We start from the raw sequence: 17,356 nt of genomic DNA on the forward strand, positions 1-17,356 counted from the left end.
AAGGTGCATGTGATTGAAACCTGTGCTTTACATTTTGATGGTATGTTTTGGGGCCGACTGAGCAATCTGGTGCTTTGATGTCTCTGAGTTCACAGAGGTTTGTTGCAGAGTGTGCAGCCTGGAGACGATGCGTGAGCCCATGATTGACTTCAGTGCTTCTCTCTGATTGAGGCATTGAGGGTGTGAGCCCATGAATGACTCCATTGTTTCTCTCCGATTGAGACATTGAGCAAGGTTGAAGAACAAGGGCGGAGGATGGGTGGCTGTTTGGCGCGGTCTGTCTGTGGTTAACTAGTCTTCCTCCTGCTAGCTGCTGTTAGAGGAAAGAGCAGGTATCTTGGGATCCACGTTACCAGGATTGATCGGCAAGGCTCTGGTCTCATTTGGGGTGTGTGAGGTTCATGTTGCATGTGTTTCTGGGTTCTGGTTACACTTTTCGAGCAGTTTGATCAATGCAGACTGGGGAACTTCGGCAAAGAGTGGCCTCGCAGACTGTATTGGCTAGTGGCACGATGCTGAACTGAACTAAACTAAACACTATTGGATTCCTGTTTTGATGTTTGATATTCTGTGTGTTGTTGGCTCGCCTTTTACGGTCAACACAAATTGATTTTTTTTTGTTTTTTTTGCTCGTTGGGTGTTTGATGTTTTCCTGAACGGATTCCTTGGTGTTTCTTTGTTCTGTGGCTGTCTGCCGGAGGAGGAATGTACTCTGTGATAATAAATGTACTTTGAATTTGAAAATCCGAAGAGATTGTGGATAAGGAGCTGAGAAAGAGGATGAGAGGATTAACATCATTTGGGCAGAGTTTGAATTATGGATAAAAGAATTATGCACTATGTCCCACAGCGTAGGACAACAATATATGAACAAGTACTGCACAAAGTGTTTGGGTGAAACCCTGTGACTGAACAGATTGCAATGTGTGTAGAGTTCATGTAACGGTGTAGTTGGGTGCAGAATAACATGAAAATTAAATCTGCGACACATTCTTAAACCAACCCTGTGCACCTCCCCTTTAAATTCCACAGACTAGCTTTAACTGGGCCTAGGTTCTTGTGACATTGGGATCTCCTGCAGAGGCGCTAATCAGCCTAACAACAGGTTTAATATTAGCTAATGAACAGGCAGCATGATGTCTGCACCAGCTCACACAGGCACACGGTAGTGTGATCCCTGCACAACATTGTTCATTAGTATTCAGTTTATTTCTCTCTATTTTGTTTGCCACGTTCAGGGAACTCTCTCAGCATTTTCCCGATGTTAAGTCATAGGTCTGTTATGTCCTGAACTTGTGTTCATGCCTCCAATTTCATAACCAGCAGCAAACCTAGTGGGACATATATATAGATGTTGTAATTTACCTGAAGAATGTTCTTGAAATTGGTTTCTGAATTAGATAGATAAGATGCCTTATTGATCCCGAAGGAAATCACAGTAGCATTACAAGTGCACGGATAAACAAGTATTAGAGAGAAGTAAGAAAGTATTAAAAAACTAAGTTACCTTAAAAGTAAGACGTACAAGATTTACAGGTTCACACTGATAAGATGGTAGTGCAAGAACTACCCCAATATTATACAGTAATGGGTGCATATTCACACCATCCAGTTAAGAAGTGATGGTAGTGTTGCACAGGGAGTCCGCAATAGCAGGGTGTGTTATTAAACAGAGCTCCACTCTCCCCTTCTCTTTCTCCCCAGGCTTCCCGTCCCATGATCCTTTCCCTTCTCCAGCCTGGTATCCCTTTTGCCAATCACCTCTCCAGCTCTGAGATCCACCCCCCTCCTGTCTTCTCCTATCATTTTAGATCTCCCCCTCCCCCGCCCACTTTCAAATCTCTTACTATCTCTTCTTTCAGTTAGTCCTGACGAAGGGTCTCGGCCCGAAACGTCGACTGTACCTCTTCCTATAGAAGCTGCCTGGCCTGCTGCATTCACCGGCACTTTTTGTGTGTGTTGCTTGAAATTCCAGCATCTGTAGATTTCCTTGTGTTTGAGTGTTCTTTTCCATCATAGATTGTCTGTATGAGTAGTATGAACCCAGACGGACTTCTTCCATGCAGATTTACGATGGTTTTATGAAAGGGAAATCATGCTTGACAAGTTCATTGTCCCTCTTTGAGGACAGTGTTGTTAATAGTGAAGAAGGTTATCATAGATTACAGGAGGATCCTGATAAGTTAGGGAAGTGGCCAAGGAGTAGCAAATGGATCTCAATTCAGGTAAGTGGGAGGTGATGAATTTTGGAAAGTCAAACTAGCATAGGATTTTTACTATTGACTCTAGGACACTGAGGAGTTTAACAGAACAGGAGGACCTAGGAATGCAAGTGCATAGTTCATTGAAAGTGGCATCACAGGTAGACAGGATGGTCAAAATGGTGTTTAGTACCTTGGCCTTCATCAGCCAAGGTATTGAATATTAAAATTGGGACATCATGTTGCAATTGTATAAACTGTTGGTGAGGCTGCACTGGTATACAGCTTTGGACACCCTGATGTGGTTAAATTAGAAGGATTTGTGTGGATATTGCCAAGGCTAGAGAGCTTAAGTAAAAGGGAGAGGTTTGCCAGACTAGATCTGTATTCCTTGGAAGATAGAAGGATAAGTGGTAACCTTAGAGAAATGTTTAAAATTATGAGAGGCAAAGACAAGGTAACAGTCTTTTCTGCAGTGCAGGGAAGTCCAAACCTGGGCATAAATTTCGGTGAAAAGGGAAAGATTTAAATAAAGGGGACTTGGGCAACTTTTTCATTCAAATGGTATTAAATGTAGGGAACAAGCTGCCAGAGGTAATGATACCATTTAGGAAGCAGTTAGAGGGCTGGGGCTTGCAGGGATATGGGCCAAACCCAGGAAATTAGGACTAACTGGAGCATGTGTTCAGTGTGGACTTGTTGGGCTGAAGAGCTATATACATGCTGTATTGGTCCATGACAAGGAGCAGAGTTTTCAGAATAATTTATTATAGAGATGAGGAGGACATTCTTCTGTCAGAGAGTGCAGAATCTTTATAGTACTAATTGTGGTGCTGGAATAATTGAGTGCAAGGATCAAATAGAAAAGGATTTTGGACTTCAGGGGAGTCAAAGGTTAAGGGAATCTGACAGGAAAATTAAGTTGAGACCAACCTACTGCTAAATGAGAGTGCAGTTCAAAGGGCTGTATCACGTGCTCCTGCTCCCATTTCTTATCTTCTTATCCAGTAAGAAAGATCTTAAAAGCTGCTTTAGAATACACTGCTGGAAGAGAATAGAAGCAGTGATGTAATGAAAGCAGCGTCTGTCCCTGGAGTACCTAGGTAACAGAATCCTCTCCTCATTTTGTCCAGTCCATGAAAACCTTCAAAAGAATGAGTGTAGATTTTAAATCATGACATATACAATTCTATGTGTAATTACGTTGCAAAGAATTAGAGACTGAATTTTTTTTCAGTCATATTATTATTGTTAGATTCATAACATATACGAACAAACAAAATGATCCATAAGTCTATGTTTTCAATAAATATTTTTTCTGCTTCTTCCAATGCTGTTCTTCAGGCCGAAATCCATACTGCATTGACAAGAATTATGCTGGGACTCTAATCATTTGGGACAGGATATTTGGTGAGTGAGAAAAACTGCTCTTCTTTGGTAGATTGGTAAAAAATCTAAGCATCTGTTAAACTAGCCAGTAAGATAGTGTGTGAGTAAGGTAGTGGCAGCTTATAAAATTCGTAGAAGTATTTTGAATACAACAGGTATTTGGACAGCAGAAAACAATGCCACAGGTAAAACATCCCTCCCTCTGAAAGCTCTTAGTGGCCATAATGGCTAACTTGTTTTTGGCATTCATGTATCATAGAATTCTGTGAAAACGCCTGTCAGTTTGCTTCCTGCAAACCAGTTCAATAGATTCTATTTTCCAGGGCTGAAAAAAAATCAGAGAATGGATATAAAAGTATCAGGAGGCATTCTCACAAGGGATATTCCTATAGAATTTCCAGGGCAGTGGGAAGGCATATGGCATGGTCAGTGGTTCCATATTCAATCACATAGGAACCACACCTCTTAAATCAACATTCTTCAGCAAAAGGCTCGATATTACTCATCCCTTCTACAGAACAAATTGTAAGAGTGCAGACATAAGGTGTACAATGAATGAGAGCAACACATTGCAAATAACAAAAAGGCAAAGAGAATAAAAAATAATGTGCATCTAATCTTTATGCTAATCTGCTTATGCTTTCATGATGGTTTCCTAGACTGCTACAGATTTCACATATGTGACAAATGTTCTTCAATAATTCCAATTATAATTATGTATTTTAAAGGGAAAGGAATGGATATCATTGCATATGTTTTCGTGCTGATTCATCCTTGCAGAATTGAGTCTTGAATTGTGACCTCCCAGGGTCCTTTTCCAACCTGAAATGTGCTGATAACTCTGGAAGCAAACTACTTTTGGGTGCATGGGATTCCCCAGCCTGAATCATTACTAAGTACCCTGTAAATTGACGTCAATGACGCCTGTTGACCTTGATTAAAATGGCCTGAAAATGGGAAAAAATATACCATTCATTTCTTTCGAGTTTTTTGGCTTGACCAGCAGTCCTTAACAGATCTTCTGGAGATTGTTTAAAAATAAGTTGTATTTTTTAAAATAGTTTATGCAGAGACAAGCAGGATCAGGAATACTGTGTCTCAGGCATCTTCAGGATTGAACAGCCAATCCCTGAGAAAAATGTAACCGAGGAACAGTGGAAGACCATTACTACCCTTTAGCCTGTTCCCTCATTCAGTTAGTTTATAGCCCTACATCTATCTGCAACCTTTACCACCCTTATCTTGTAAAATTGCTGCCTTTTGAAATTTTCCATAACATTTTTGAGGGGGAAATATTAAAAAAAAGCAAATGGTATAGGTGACTGTGAAGTAGAATTTGAATGATGTTCTGTTCCAAGTAGCAGCTAGCTGTTAACTCGGTCTCACCTGATGACTTACTTTGGTCCTGACACCAAATGCATAAGGGTCACTGGTAATGACCAGTGTCAATAATTTCTTTATATACAGTAGTCCTCATGCCTGCCTTCTTTTTCAATTCTCACTATTCTGCTACAATGTTCTGGTGCACAGTGATGAATTCTCCTGAATTAACATAAGGCAAAGCTTTGTTTCATTACTTTACCCTGGAATCATGATCAGTTAAAGTTCTGTTAACTTTGTAATAAATGAAGAACTTGTACAGTATGTGAGACTTATTTTGTGTACAATGTATTCACTGGAAGGGCACAGCTGTCTTCTTACAATTTGCCTGTCACAGACCCTATTGGGTGGTGGGTGGTGAACTTTTGAAAAGCTACTTTTGCTTACAGAGATCGTGAGCTCAGTAATACTGAAGTGTTGGATATCTTCCCAAATGGGTGAAATTGGACATAAATTGCCTGTCGGTTGGGATCTTCGCAAAGCAATTACCTGTCTTAGATGTAAATTATTTCTTATCAGCCTAACTGAGCATGCAGCTGTCTGGGTATACAACTCCTTGTCAAAGTCAGGTTTTACTGATGACATTCAATAATAGCACTTAGGTACAAGTCAAAGAATTCTAAACATTGCAGTCCATTTAATGTGTCAAAATATATTAATTTTTTCATTATTTTTGAGGGGTGATTTTCTGAATGCTAGTGAATAAGAATGAAAGGCCTTGAGTATGGCACTGCGTTCTTGTAATTCTTAGAATTTTCTCATTACACCTGGCTTTGGCACTGAGAGTTGTTTATCTTTACATTTGTTTAAGTCTCTTCAAAAATTTTCCCAACATTTGACTAGTTCTTTAGCTGATCTTTGGTCTTCGCAGTTTTAATTTCTGAATGCCACTAATCACTTCAATAACCTGAATTCTTGTTGAAGTGCCTTGAATTTGCTGATCGATTAAAGCCCCACAACAATTGTTTACAACTATTTGACATTTTAAAATTGAGAGAAAGACCTCAAGGCACTTCACAAAAACATAAGGAAATGAGAGTTGTGAAATTAAAGAATGTGACCGAGATCTTGTTCGGGGTTGGTTTTTCTTTAAGGAGTTTCTTAAAGGGGGAGTAAGTTGGAGGTTTATGAAAGGAAGTGTAGAGGCCCTCCCCACTCTTCATCACCTCTAACTCTTCTTTTCAGTGACTTACAAACTGAGCAACAATCTATTTATTTTCTTTGTGTGCTTTCTAGTAATGGAGGGAGCAATGGAAAGGCCTTTGAATATGTCAATCCTCATCAATAGTGACTTGTGCACATGAAAATTTTGTAAATATGGATCCTCATCTTAAAAACATCAATGACATAGCTCACATTGAACACTGAATGTGCTTTCCCAGATCCAAGGGATGTGTGCAGTATTATATATTTGTGCAATCTTCTCATAGTTATTAAATGGCTTGCATTAGATTGCAACAGTACCACAGAACCCCAGGAATATACTGTGGAACAATAAGTCTTCAATGTAAATGTATTTTCTTTCCTATCTCTGTTCATTATCAAGCAGACTGATACATGCATGGAGATTATAAAATTCTCTTCTCTCACCATTATCTTTCTCTGAATGTAAAGGTACCTTTGAACCAGAAAATGAAAAGATCATCTATGGCTTAACTCACCCAATCAATGCGTTTGGACCCTTCTGGGTGCAGGTACGTACATTTGCAGCTGGAAGCAAACATTTACTTTATTGTTAATTTATTAAACTTGATTCAAGATCTTACTTAGTGTTGAACCATATATGTTATATTGAGAGGTAATGATAATCCCCTTTCAGGCAACTTATTTCTAACAGCATGGATATTTTAAATTGAGGGCTAAGAGTGAAATTTAACTAATTTGCTTTGAAGACATATATACTCTAGTACCTTACAAAGGAGGCAGTGTGGTGTTGATATTATGAACATTTCTTGTATTTTCTGAGATCGAATTCTAACATTTTCATAACTTCGTGGATTTTTTCTATTGTTCAAAAAAATATTAATGAATGGAATTATAAATAGTTAGCCAGTATTTAACTTTGAAGGGTTTTGGTTTTCAATTTATAATGCGTAAGTGCTTGATCGTAAGTCTGTTATCAACATATTTCCATTTGGGAACATTGTGGCTGGTACTGTTGGCTAACAGCGTTATGCACATCATAGCATTTCTGACTTGCACAGCAGGGTACCACAGCACAGACATATGAAACTCATTGGTAGTCAGATGCTGACAGATCTGGTTTCCTGTTCCATCACTGCACTCAGAACTAAGTCTAGAAGCAGAACTCAGTTATATTGATGGATGCACATTGTTTCTGGCCTCCCTTTTTATCCCAGTCTTGTCTGGTATATCTACTGTGGACCTGTTAGAATGAGGTCATGTACCTGCATAGAAAAAGCAAATGCTTTGGTTTTTTATCTTTGTTTTATATAACATTTATTTTATATTTGATTTATACCAGCAATTATGCATTTTAACTACACTCTGTGGCCACTTTATTAGGCCGCTCTTCCAACTAATAAAGTGGCCACTGAGTGAATGCCTATGGTCATCTGCTGCTGTAGCCCATCCACTTTAAGCTTTGATGTGCTGTGTGTTCAGAGATGCTCTTCTGCAGGTCACTGTTGTAGCACCTGGTTATTTGAAGTTGCTGTCATCTTCCTGTCAGTTTGAACCAGTCTGGCTATTCTCCTCTAATCTCTCTCATTGACAAGACAGTTTTTTCCCAAAGAACAGCCACTCACTGGATTTTTTTTATTTGATTTCCGCACCACTCTCTGTAAACTCTAGAGACTGTTGTGCGTGAAAATCGCAGGAGATCAGAAGTTCCTGAAATGAAGCCACCTCCTCTGGTACCAACATCATCCCACTTAGATCACAATTCTTCCCCATTCTGATGTTTGGTCTGAATAACAACTGAATCCTTTGACTATGTCTGCAAGCTTTTATGCATTGAGTTGCTGTCACATGATTGGCTGATTAGTTATTTACACTAATGTACAGGTATACCTAATAAAATGGCCACTGAGTATATCTTATATTTAAATTAAAAATCAATTAATTAAATACATTTTCAGTTGGTTTCAGTGTTTCTGATTCAAGGATTGGGACTTCACCCCCCTGGGAAATCCAACATGTCCATACTCCATGTGGAGTCTGACAGTGGAGTCCAGGAGGGAAATCACTAGTGAAACTTGGCCAGCAGGTTCAGCATTTCCGCATTCATAAGAGCCCAGAACTTGTGCCGTTTCTCCGGGGCTTATCTCCAGCAGCATGCAGTGAAACTGCTGGCATTTCCCAGTGTGCCAGGTCATTAATTCAAGAGATCCAATCATACAGCTTGTGTATTCCTTTTCGGAGAGGCTGCTTGACAATCAACTCCATCTTGTATTGCTGTTCACATTGTAAGCAACCTGAAAATTTGATCGCTTTTAGTCGCTTTTAAATATTTACCGCTGTGGCAACGGCAGCTACTGACCAACACGCGTTCCCAGTCAAGTACAAATAAGATAAGAGATAATAGAGCTGCCTCTGCCCATGCGTTGCAGCAAAGACCAGGTGCCAGATAACAGGATCTAGAACTCCCACAATAACCTTAAATCAGAGTAAATAAGTTAAGATTTTAACATTTATAGACTTGATTTTAAGTTGGTACTTGCATGTTCATGAGGTATCTCTTCCATGGCATGTTCTCAATGATATATTGCACTGGTAAATCCTTACATCTTAATCACTTCTGTGAGATCAAGCAAGGCATAAAAGCATCTTGAGCCTCACTGTCAGACAGTGTGGACATAACAGTAACATTATCGACAAAGGGTCTATACTAATTAACTTGTAACCATGGGGGCTAATACCAAGTTATGTATGTAAAGATACTGGCCATTTAATTGACAATTTCAGTGGTCCTTTACATGGCAAAAGTATTCAGGACAAGTATTGCACCTCTTAGATTCATAGAGTCATAGATAAGTACATACAGCAAAAAAAACAGGCTCTTCAGCCCATCTAGTCAATGCTGATACCATTTAAACTTCCATCTACCTGCACCGGGACCATAGCCCTCCATATCTTCACTATCCATGAACCTATCCACACTACTCTGAAATGGTGAAATTGAGTTTGCATGGACCACTTGTGCTGTCAGCTCATTCCACACTCTCACGGCCCTCTGGGTGAAGAAGTTTCCCCTCAATTTCCCCTTAAACTTCTCACCTTTCAACTTTAAGCCATTACCTCTAGTAGTAGTCCCACCCAACCTCAGTGGAAAAAGCCTGCTTGCATTTACCCTAACCATACCCCTCATAATTTTGTAAACCTCTATCAAATCTCCTCTCAATCTTGTACGTTCTAAAGAATACAGTCCTAACCTATTCAATCTTTGCTTGTAACTCAGGTCCTCCAGACCCAGCAACTTCCTTGAGAATTTTCTCTGAATTCTTTCAACTTTGTTTATATCTTTCCTGTAGGTAGGTGACCAACACAGCACACAATACTCCACATTTGGCCTCACCAACCATGTTATACAACTTCAACATAACATTTCATCTTCTATGCTCAATACATTGATCTATGAAGGTCAATGTGCTAAAAGATTTCTTTATGACCCTCTCTACCCGTGATGACACTTCCTACAAATTATGTACCTGTATTCCCAGATCCCTTTTTCTACCACACTCCTCAGTGCCCATTCACTGTATAAGACCTACCCTGGTTGGTCCTACCAAAGTGCAGAACCTTGCACTTGTCTGCATTAAATTCCATCTGCCATTTTTTCAGCCAATTTTTCCAGCTGATGCCAATTCCTCTGCAAGCCATCATAGCCTTCCTCACTGTCAATTATACCTGAACCTTGGTGTCATCTGCATGTAGGAATTTGCTTTTCCAATTAACCACATTATCATCCAGATCACTGGTATAGATGACAAACAACTATGGACCCAACACTGATCCCTGCCGCACACCACTCATTACAGGCCTCCAGTCTAAGAGGCAACCCTCTACTGCCACTGTCTAGCTTCTCCCACAAAGCCAATGTCTAATCCAATTTACTACCTCATCCTGAATGCTGAGTGACTGAACCTTGTTGACCAACTTCCCATGTGGGACCTTGTCAAATCCCTTACTCAAGTCCATGTAGACAACATCCACTGCCATGCCTTCATCCACTTTCCTGGTACCTTCCTCAAAAAACTCTATATGATTGGTTAGACACGATCTACCATGCACAAAACCATGTTGACTGTCCTTAATCAGTCCATGTCTATCCAAATACTTATTTATCTAGCCCCTTAGAATACCTTCTAATAATTTTTCCACAACTGATACCAGACTCACTGGCCTTTAAATTCCTGGTTTCTGTTTAGAGCATTTTTTGAAACAGCAGAACATGATTAGCTCTCCTCCAATCCTCTGGTAACTCTAATGTTGCTAAACATCTCTGCTAGGCCCCAGAAATTTCTGCACTTGCCTCCCATAGGGTCCGAGGGAACAGCCTGTCAGGCCCTGGGGATTTATCCACCTTGATTTGTCTCAGGGCAGCAAACACCTCCTCCTCTGTAATCTGTACAAGGCCCATGAACTTGATGCCATTTTGCCTCACTTCTATAGACTCTCGACCCATCTTCTGAGGAAATGTAGATGCAAAGGATGCATTTAAGATCTCCCCCAATTGTTTTGGCTCAACAATATGGATTGTCATTCTGGTCTTCCAGAGGAACAAATGTGGCCCTTGTAGTCCTTTTGCTCTTAACATATTGGTAGAATCCCTTAAGATTCTCATTCACTTTAGGATTCTCATTCACATTGTCTGCTGGATTTCATGCCTTCTTTTTGCCTTCCTGATTTCTTTATCAAGTGTTCTCTTGCATTTTTTGTACTCCATTAGCACCTCATTTATCTCCTTGCCTATACCTGCTGTGCACATCCTTATTTCTCTTAACCAGGGCCTCAATATCTCTTGAAAACTAATGTTCCCTACTCTTGTTATCTTTAATTTTTTTTCTGACAGGCACACACAAGGTTTGTACTGTCAAAATTTCACTTTTAAAGACTTCCTACTTTCCAAGTTCACCTTGCAAACAGCCTGTCCCAATCCACACTTGCAGATCATTTCAGACACCATCAAAATAGCCGTTCTCCAATTTAGAATCTCAACCTGCACACCAGACATATCTCCTTGCATATTTATTTTATAGTCATAGTCATAGTAATAGCATACTTTATTGATCGCGGGGGAAATTGGTTTTTGTTACAGTTGCACCATAAATAATTAAATAGTAATAAAACCATAAATAATTAAATAGTAATATGTAAATTATGCCAGGAAATAAGTCCAGGACCAGCCTATTGGCTCAGTGTGTCTGACCCTCCAAGGGAGGAGTTGTAAAGTTTAATGGCCACAGGCAGGAATGACTTCCTATGACGTTCTGTGTTGCATCTCGGTGGAATGAGTCTCTGGCTGAATGTACTCCTGTGCCCAACCAGTACATTATGTAGTGGATGGGAGACATTGTCCAAGATAGCATGCAACTTGGACAGCATCCTCTTTTCAGACACCACCGTCAGAGAGTCCAGTTCCATCCCCACAACATCACTGGCCTTACGAATGTGTTTGTTGATTCTGTTGGTGTTTGCTACCCTCAGCCTGCTGCCCCAGCATACAACAGCAAACATGATCGCACTGGCCACCACAGACTCGTAGAACATCCTCAGCATCGTCCGGCAGATGTTAAAGGACCTTAGTCTCCTCAGGAAATAGAGACGGCTCTGACCCTTCTTGTAGACAGCCTCAGTGTTCTTTGACCAGTCCAGTTTATTGTCAATTCGTATCCCCAGGTATTCGTAATCTTCCACCATGTCCACACTGACCCCCTGGATGGAAACAGGGGTCACCGGTGCCTTAGCTCTCCTCAGGTCTACCACCAGCTCCTTAGTCTTTTTCACATTAAGCTGCAGATAATTCTGCTCACACCATGTGACAAAGTTTCCTACCGTAGCCCTGTACTCAGCCTCATCTCCCTTGCTGATGCATCCAACTATGGCAGAATCATCAGAAAACTTCTGAAGATGACAAGACTCTGAGCAGTAGTTGAAATCCGAGGTGTAAATGGTGAAGAGAAAGGAAGACAAGACAGTCCCCTGTAGAGCCCCAGTGCTGCTGATCACTCTGTCAGACACACAGTGTTGCAAGCACACGTACTGTGGTCTGCCAGTCAGGTAATCAAGAATCCATGACACCAGGGAAGCATCCACCTTCATCGCTGTCAGCTTCTCCCCCAGCAGAGCAGGGCGGATGGTGTTGAACGCACTGGAGAAGTCAAAAAACATGACCCTCACAGTGCTTGCTGTGAAACTAATGGCATGGTGGTCACTGGATGCCAAGTGTTCCCCTACATAAACTTCTGTCTTCTGCTTTGTCTTATTCCCTAAAAGCAGATCCAATATTGCACGCTCTCTCGTTGGGTCTTCTACGTACTGATGAAAAAATCTTTCCTGAACACATTTGATAAACTCTAGCCCATCTAGTCCAGGAGTCCCCCAAACTTTTTTGCACCGCGGACCGGTTTAATATTGACAATATTCTAGTGGACCGGCCGACCGGGGGTGGGGGGGGGTGTTCTGGTTAATCACGACCAGAATATATATGATAAGCCAACTATAAGTCACTTATCAGTGGCTGTTACACTCAATTTCGATTCTAAAAGTGTTTATCTAACGAATTTGATATTAAACACACAGCGCATATTTTCCTTGCATGAATATAGTGATAAGTCAATTATTAGTCATAAGGGGTTTCCTTATGTCCAGTCTATTCCGCAATTTAGTTTTCATTGCACTCATTTGCAGAAAACTCCGCTTCGCAGAGATATGACGTTGGAAATGGAAGCAACGTTTTCAGTGCTTTCGTGGCTATCTCAGGATATTCAGCCTTGACTTTGATAAAGAATGCCACAGAGATGTTACGTCAAATATACTTTTCAGCCTACCATCATTTGCAAGCTCGAGGAGTTGATCATCTTCTTGCGCTGACATGGATGATTCACCGGGGACATTCACAAATGGGTCACGGACCCATTCTTTTGCTCGTCTTGGGTCATTTGCAGTTGGGAAGTAACGCTCAAATTCTGTTGACAGCAAAGATAGATGATTGTGCACCAGCTGTGAGCCTCAGTCTCTCCCAAATTCCCAGCTAATGTTGGGAACATGTCAAATATGCCCCTGTCCACTCGCCTTCCCTCAGTTCCAGTTTGGCTGTGGAAGCAGATGCTTTATCTGCCAACTTGAAGACAGTTGTCATTCTCCCCTGAAGTGACAAATTGAGTTCATTGAGCAGGTTGACGATGTCACACAGATAAGTGAGTTTTGCTATCCACTATTTGTCACTGAAGTGGGCTGCCAGTGTTGACTTTTCTCTTGAAAGAAATCTCTGTAGCTGCTCTCTTATCTCAAAAACCCTGGCCAGGGCTCTCCCCCTTGATAGCCACCTGACTTCAGTGTGTAAGAGAAGGCATTTGTGCTCTGCATCCATTTCCTCGCAAAGCTGCTCAAACAGACGTGAATTGAGGGCTTTTGGTTTGATGTGATTGATAACTTCAACAACGTCACTCAATACGCTGTTAAGATCAGGTGACATTTTTCGGCTAGCCAGCATTTCCCTGTGTGTGACACAGTGTGTAGACTGGCATTCAGAAGCAACCTCTTTGACTCGGGTAGTGAAACCAGACTCGTTAAGCCGTTCCAACAGCTGTGCTTCGATATCCTCCGCTATGTCATCGATTCTCCTTGAAACTGTGGTAGCTGAAAGAGAAACCTGTGCCATCTTCTTAGCTGCAGCTTTTCCCAACAGTTCACGGCACATGTCCTTGGCAGCAGGCAGAATCAATTCTTCACCAACAGTGAAAGGCTTCTTAGCCTTAGCTATACGACTAGCCACTAAGTACGACACTCTCAGAGCAGCAGCATTTGTGGAGGTGGTGGCTCTCAGCACTTGCTTCTGTCTCGCTTGCTCACGTTTTTTAGCTCAAAAAACTCAACGGGTTTGTCTTTAAGTGCAGGGTGCTTGGACTCAAGGTTCCGAAGCAGTTTTGAGGGCTTCATTGCCTCATTAGACAGCTTGTCTCCACATATCACACACAGGGGGCTTGGAGCGTGCGAGTCACCGGTCGCAATAAAGTCATATTTTATGTATGACTCGTCGTATTTTCTGTTAATGGAAGCCTCTTTTTTTGCAGCCTCGGCCTCAGCTGTCTCTGCGTTATCGTCATCATTAGGCCTTTTATGTCTCCTACCATCTCTTCCAAAGAAACTCTCAAGCGACGTTTGTTTTTTACTCATCGAGTAGTTGCAGGCTAAGGCCCGACTGTTGACCTCGTGTGGGTAATAACCTCACGTGCATTCAAGTTCAACAGTGGGCGTGACAGGGAATGAGGAAAGGTGCAGTTGACTCATATTGTTTCCTTGCGGCCCGGTAGCACATGCTTTGCAGCCCGATACCGGTCCATGGCCCGGTGGTTGGGGACCACCGATCTAGTCCTTTTACAGTATGGGATTCCCAGTCAATATGTGGAAAGTTAAAATCACCCACTGTAACAACCTAATGTTTCTTGTTAACAGTTTGCGATCTCTTTACAAATGTGTTCCTCTAAATCCCTAGGACTGTTGAGTGGTCTGTAATATAGCCCCATTAATGTGGTCATACCTTTCTTATGTCTCAGTTTTTACTAGTCATGTTCTCCAGACTGTCATAATGGAGCACTGCTGTGACATTATCCCTGGCCAGTAACACCACCCCTCTTCCTTTAATCTCTCCCGCTCTGGCATGTCTAAAACAACGGAATCCCAGAATAATGAATCTTGAAACCCTGGGTGCCTTGTCTAAACTAAAATATTCTTGGTTTCAACTGGTATGGATCACACTGTTTGTAATACGTGTCACAAATATATAACCACAGTTTAAAGAAATCTGAAGAATGTTTTTTTAAAAATGCTAGGGTTGGCAAGTAAATTAGAGAGCAGTAATCTTGAGGGCCACGCATTAGAGTTAAGGTTAGAGGTAACTCTAATCCTAACCGTCACCATAACTTTATCCCTAAACTTCAGGACCAAAAATCCACATACTTGACTTCAAATGCATACCATATCAACACAGACTCCAAGCTCAAGCAAAAATGTGGAGTGAAAAGGAAGAACAAAAACATTGGATTGGTATTAACAACATGCCTGGTTCATTACGCTGTTCCATTTGATGGCATGTGCCAAAGCTTCATTCAATAAGTAGGTACAGTTGCAGTCACTGGAAATTAGTGACACCAGGCTTGGGATATCACTCCTGGAGTTCCTTGGGCAGCACCCCAGACCCAACACAAATTCAACTACTTCATCAATAACCTTTCTTCGACAGAGTTAGTGCGGGAATGATTGGGTTTGATCTTGTTGAATGCTGGAGCAGGAACAAGGGAGCTAATGGCCTGGCCTTTACATAATTTCTTACATCCCTATACTTTTATATCAATAGTTCTTTACCATTGCTAATTCTAATCCTAAAACTCCCTGTCTAAGAACACAAAACAGAAGATACGCCAGGAGAATTGCAGTGGTTGAGGAAGTCAGCTGATCACACCTTCTCTAGGATCAGGCAAAAAATGTTGGCCTTGTCAGTGATGGCCAGATACTGAAAAATGTAAACAAAAATGTGTGGGATATCTGAGTATTTATTTGCCTAGTGCTACCTTTAAAGGGAGCAGTGTCTTTCTTATACAACGCGTTTGTGTGGGTTGTTCCACAAGTCTGCTTTCTTTCTTTCATTAATGCTGTGTGGTTGCATAGTATATTAATTTAACAGAGGTAGATAACAAGTAAACTTCCATGCAGAATTTTCTCCAGTTCCTCATGAACAATATTTTGGCCTGTATATTTACATATCAGTTGAACTATAAACCCTGCTTCTAGCTCCAGGCTAACAAGAGGGAACAAATTTCAGATGGGAAGTACAAAAGTTCAAGTTTCCTGTATGGCCCAGACAGTCATTTCATCTAGTTCATTTTCTATCCTCTGGTAGACCGGACTGGAAGGTGGCTGGAGATCAAATGGTAAATCCTGTAATAGAAGGATAAGGTGAGATTGGGGCATTATGGGAAGATGTGGGGGGAGGTGGAACTGATAATAATATGACAGGAAGTGGGGGGGATCCAGACATGGTGGAAGTTGAATTTGTCACAATCTTATTTTATAGAGCTTTTGCATTTGTTTTTTTTTCTTTTATCCTCAGTTCCATCACCTCATTTACATTTGGAAGACATTTTGGGCTACCCCTGGCATTAGCAACAAAATTTCTGTTGTCATCAAAGGACCTGGATGGGAGCCAGGCAAACCAAGACTTGGTTACCATGAAGATCTTCCCGCGGTATGTAACGGCAAAATTCATTAGATAAATGAAGTGGGCGGGGGAGGGAAGAGATGGAATTAATCTCTTACCATCTTTTACAGTTTGTATATATCAAAACAAGAGAGTACATCACCACACAGAAGTATCCAATGGTGATTTTGGTGTGTGTTTCAATTTATTTAAGATGATTTGAGGTGTGGAGAGCAAGCTGAAGATGATCATTTCCTGTGTTTTCCTCCCACAGTGACCACCAATGAGAAGGTGAAAGCTGGAGAAAACTGCTTGTGGGTGATAGGAATATTGCATATGGAATAGTTGTTTTGATATGAAGGCAGCAAATGCTGGTAACAGTCAGCAAATAAGGCAGCATTTGTGGAAGCAAAAGTATAGTAATTCCTTCAGGAAGTATAAACTAGGCAGTATTTAAATAAATCATGGAGATAGAAAGAATACTTATTGGTAAGAAATTCACCTTAGATTGCAGGTGCTAAATGTTTGCGAGACTATTTGCCTTCAGTTTCACTGATTTTCTGACATTCATTCCCATTGAGAATAATGGAATAAATTTTGGGAGTTGAGTTTGCTATTCCTTATTGTTTAGCTCTCATAACAATCATCTTTAAAATAACAGGCGGCTCCAAGTCATAGCCAGTCTTGTTTATGAAAATTTCCAAAAACGTTTATCCTTTGTCTACCTAGGTATTTAAAATTGCAGTGTAAAAGCTGCCGAAATTTATGAGAGCCACATTAACAAATGCTGAGACAGAACAAGCTGCTGTTTTCATTCCACATCCAATAGAAAGCATTGGCTAAATATGTGGATAGAGTTCTTGCATTTATGGAAACACAGGTGATCCTGCAGATGCTGGGAATTCAGAGTAAAACACATAAAATGTTGGAGAGATTTCTATGGAGATCTATGGAGAGGCCCAAACCATGGACTATTTATTCCTCGTCATAGATACTGCCTGAACTG

The 17,356-nt window shown here is 40.9% G+C and overlaps 1 protein-coding gene across 1 annotated transcript in view; it reads left to right on the forward strand.

Annotated features, from left to right (window-relative positions):
* Positions 1–17,356, forward strand: part of agmo (alkylglycerol monooxygenase) — a 403,147-nt gene that overhangs the window by 241,986 nt on the left and 143,805 nt on the right. The window contains exons 7-9 of the mRNA XM_063043768.1: positions 3,546–3,611; positions 6,585–6,664; positions 16,264–16,398. Coding sequence (XP_062899838.1) covers positions 3,546–3,611; positions 6,585–6,664; positions 16,264–16,398 — 281 coding nt within the window. The remainder of the gene's footprint in view (positions 1–3,545; positions 3,612–6,584; positions 6,665–16,263; positions 16,399–17,356) is intronic.

This window comes from Mobula hypostoma, chromosome 3 (genome assembly GCF_963921235.1).
Source record: "Mobula hypostoma chromosome 3, sMobHyp1.1, whole genome shotgun sequence".
Lineage (NCBI taxonomy): Eukaryota > Metazoa > Chordata > Chondrichthyes > Myliobatiformes > Myliobatidae > Mobula > Mobula hypostoma.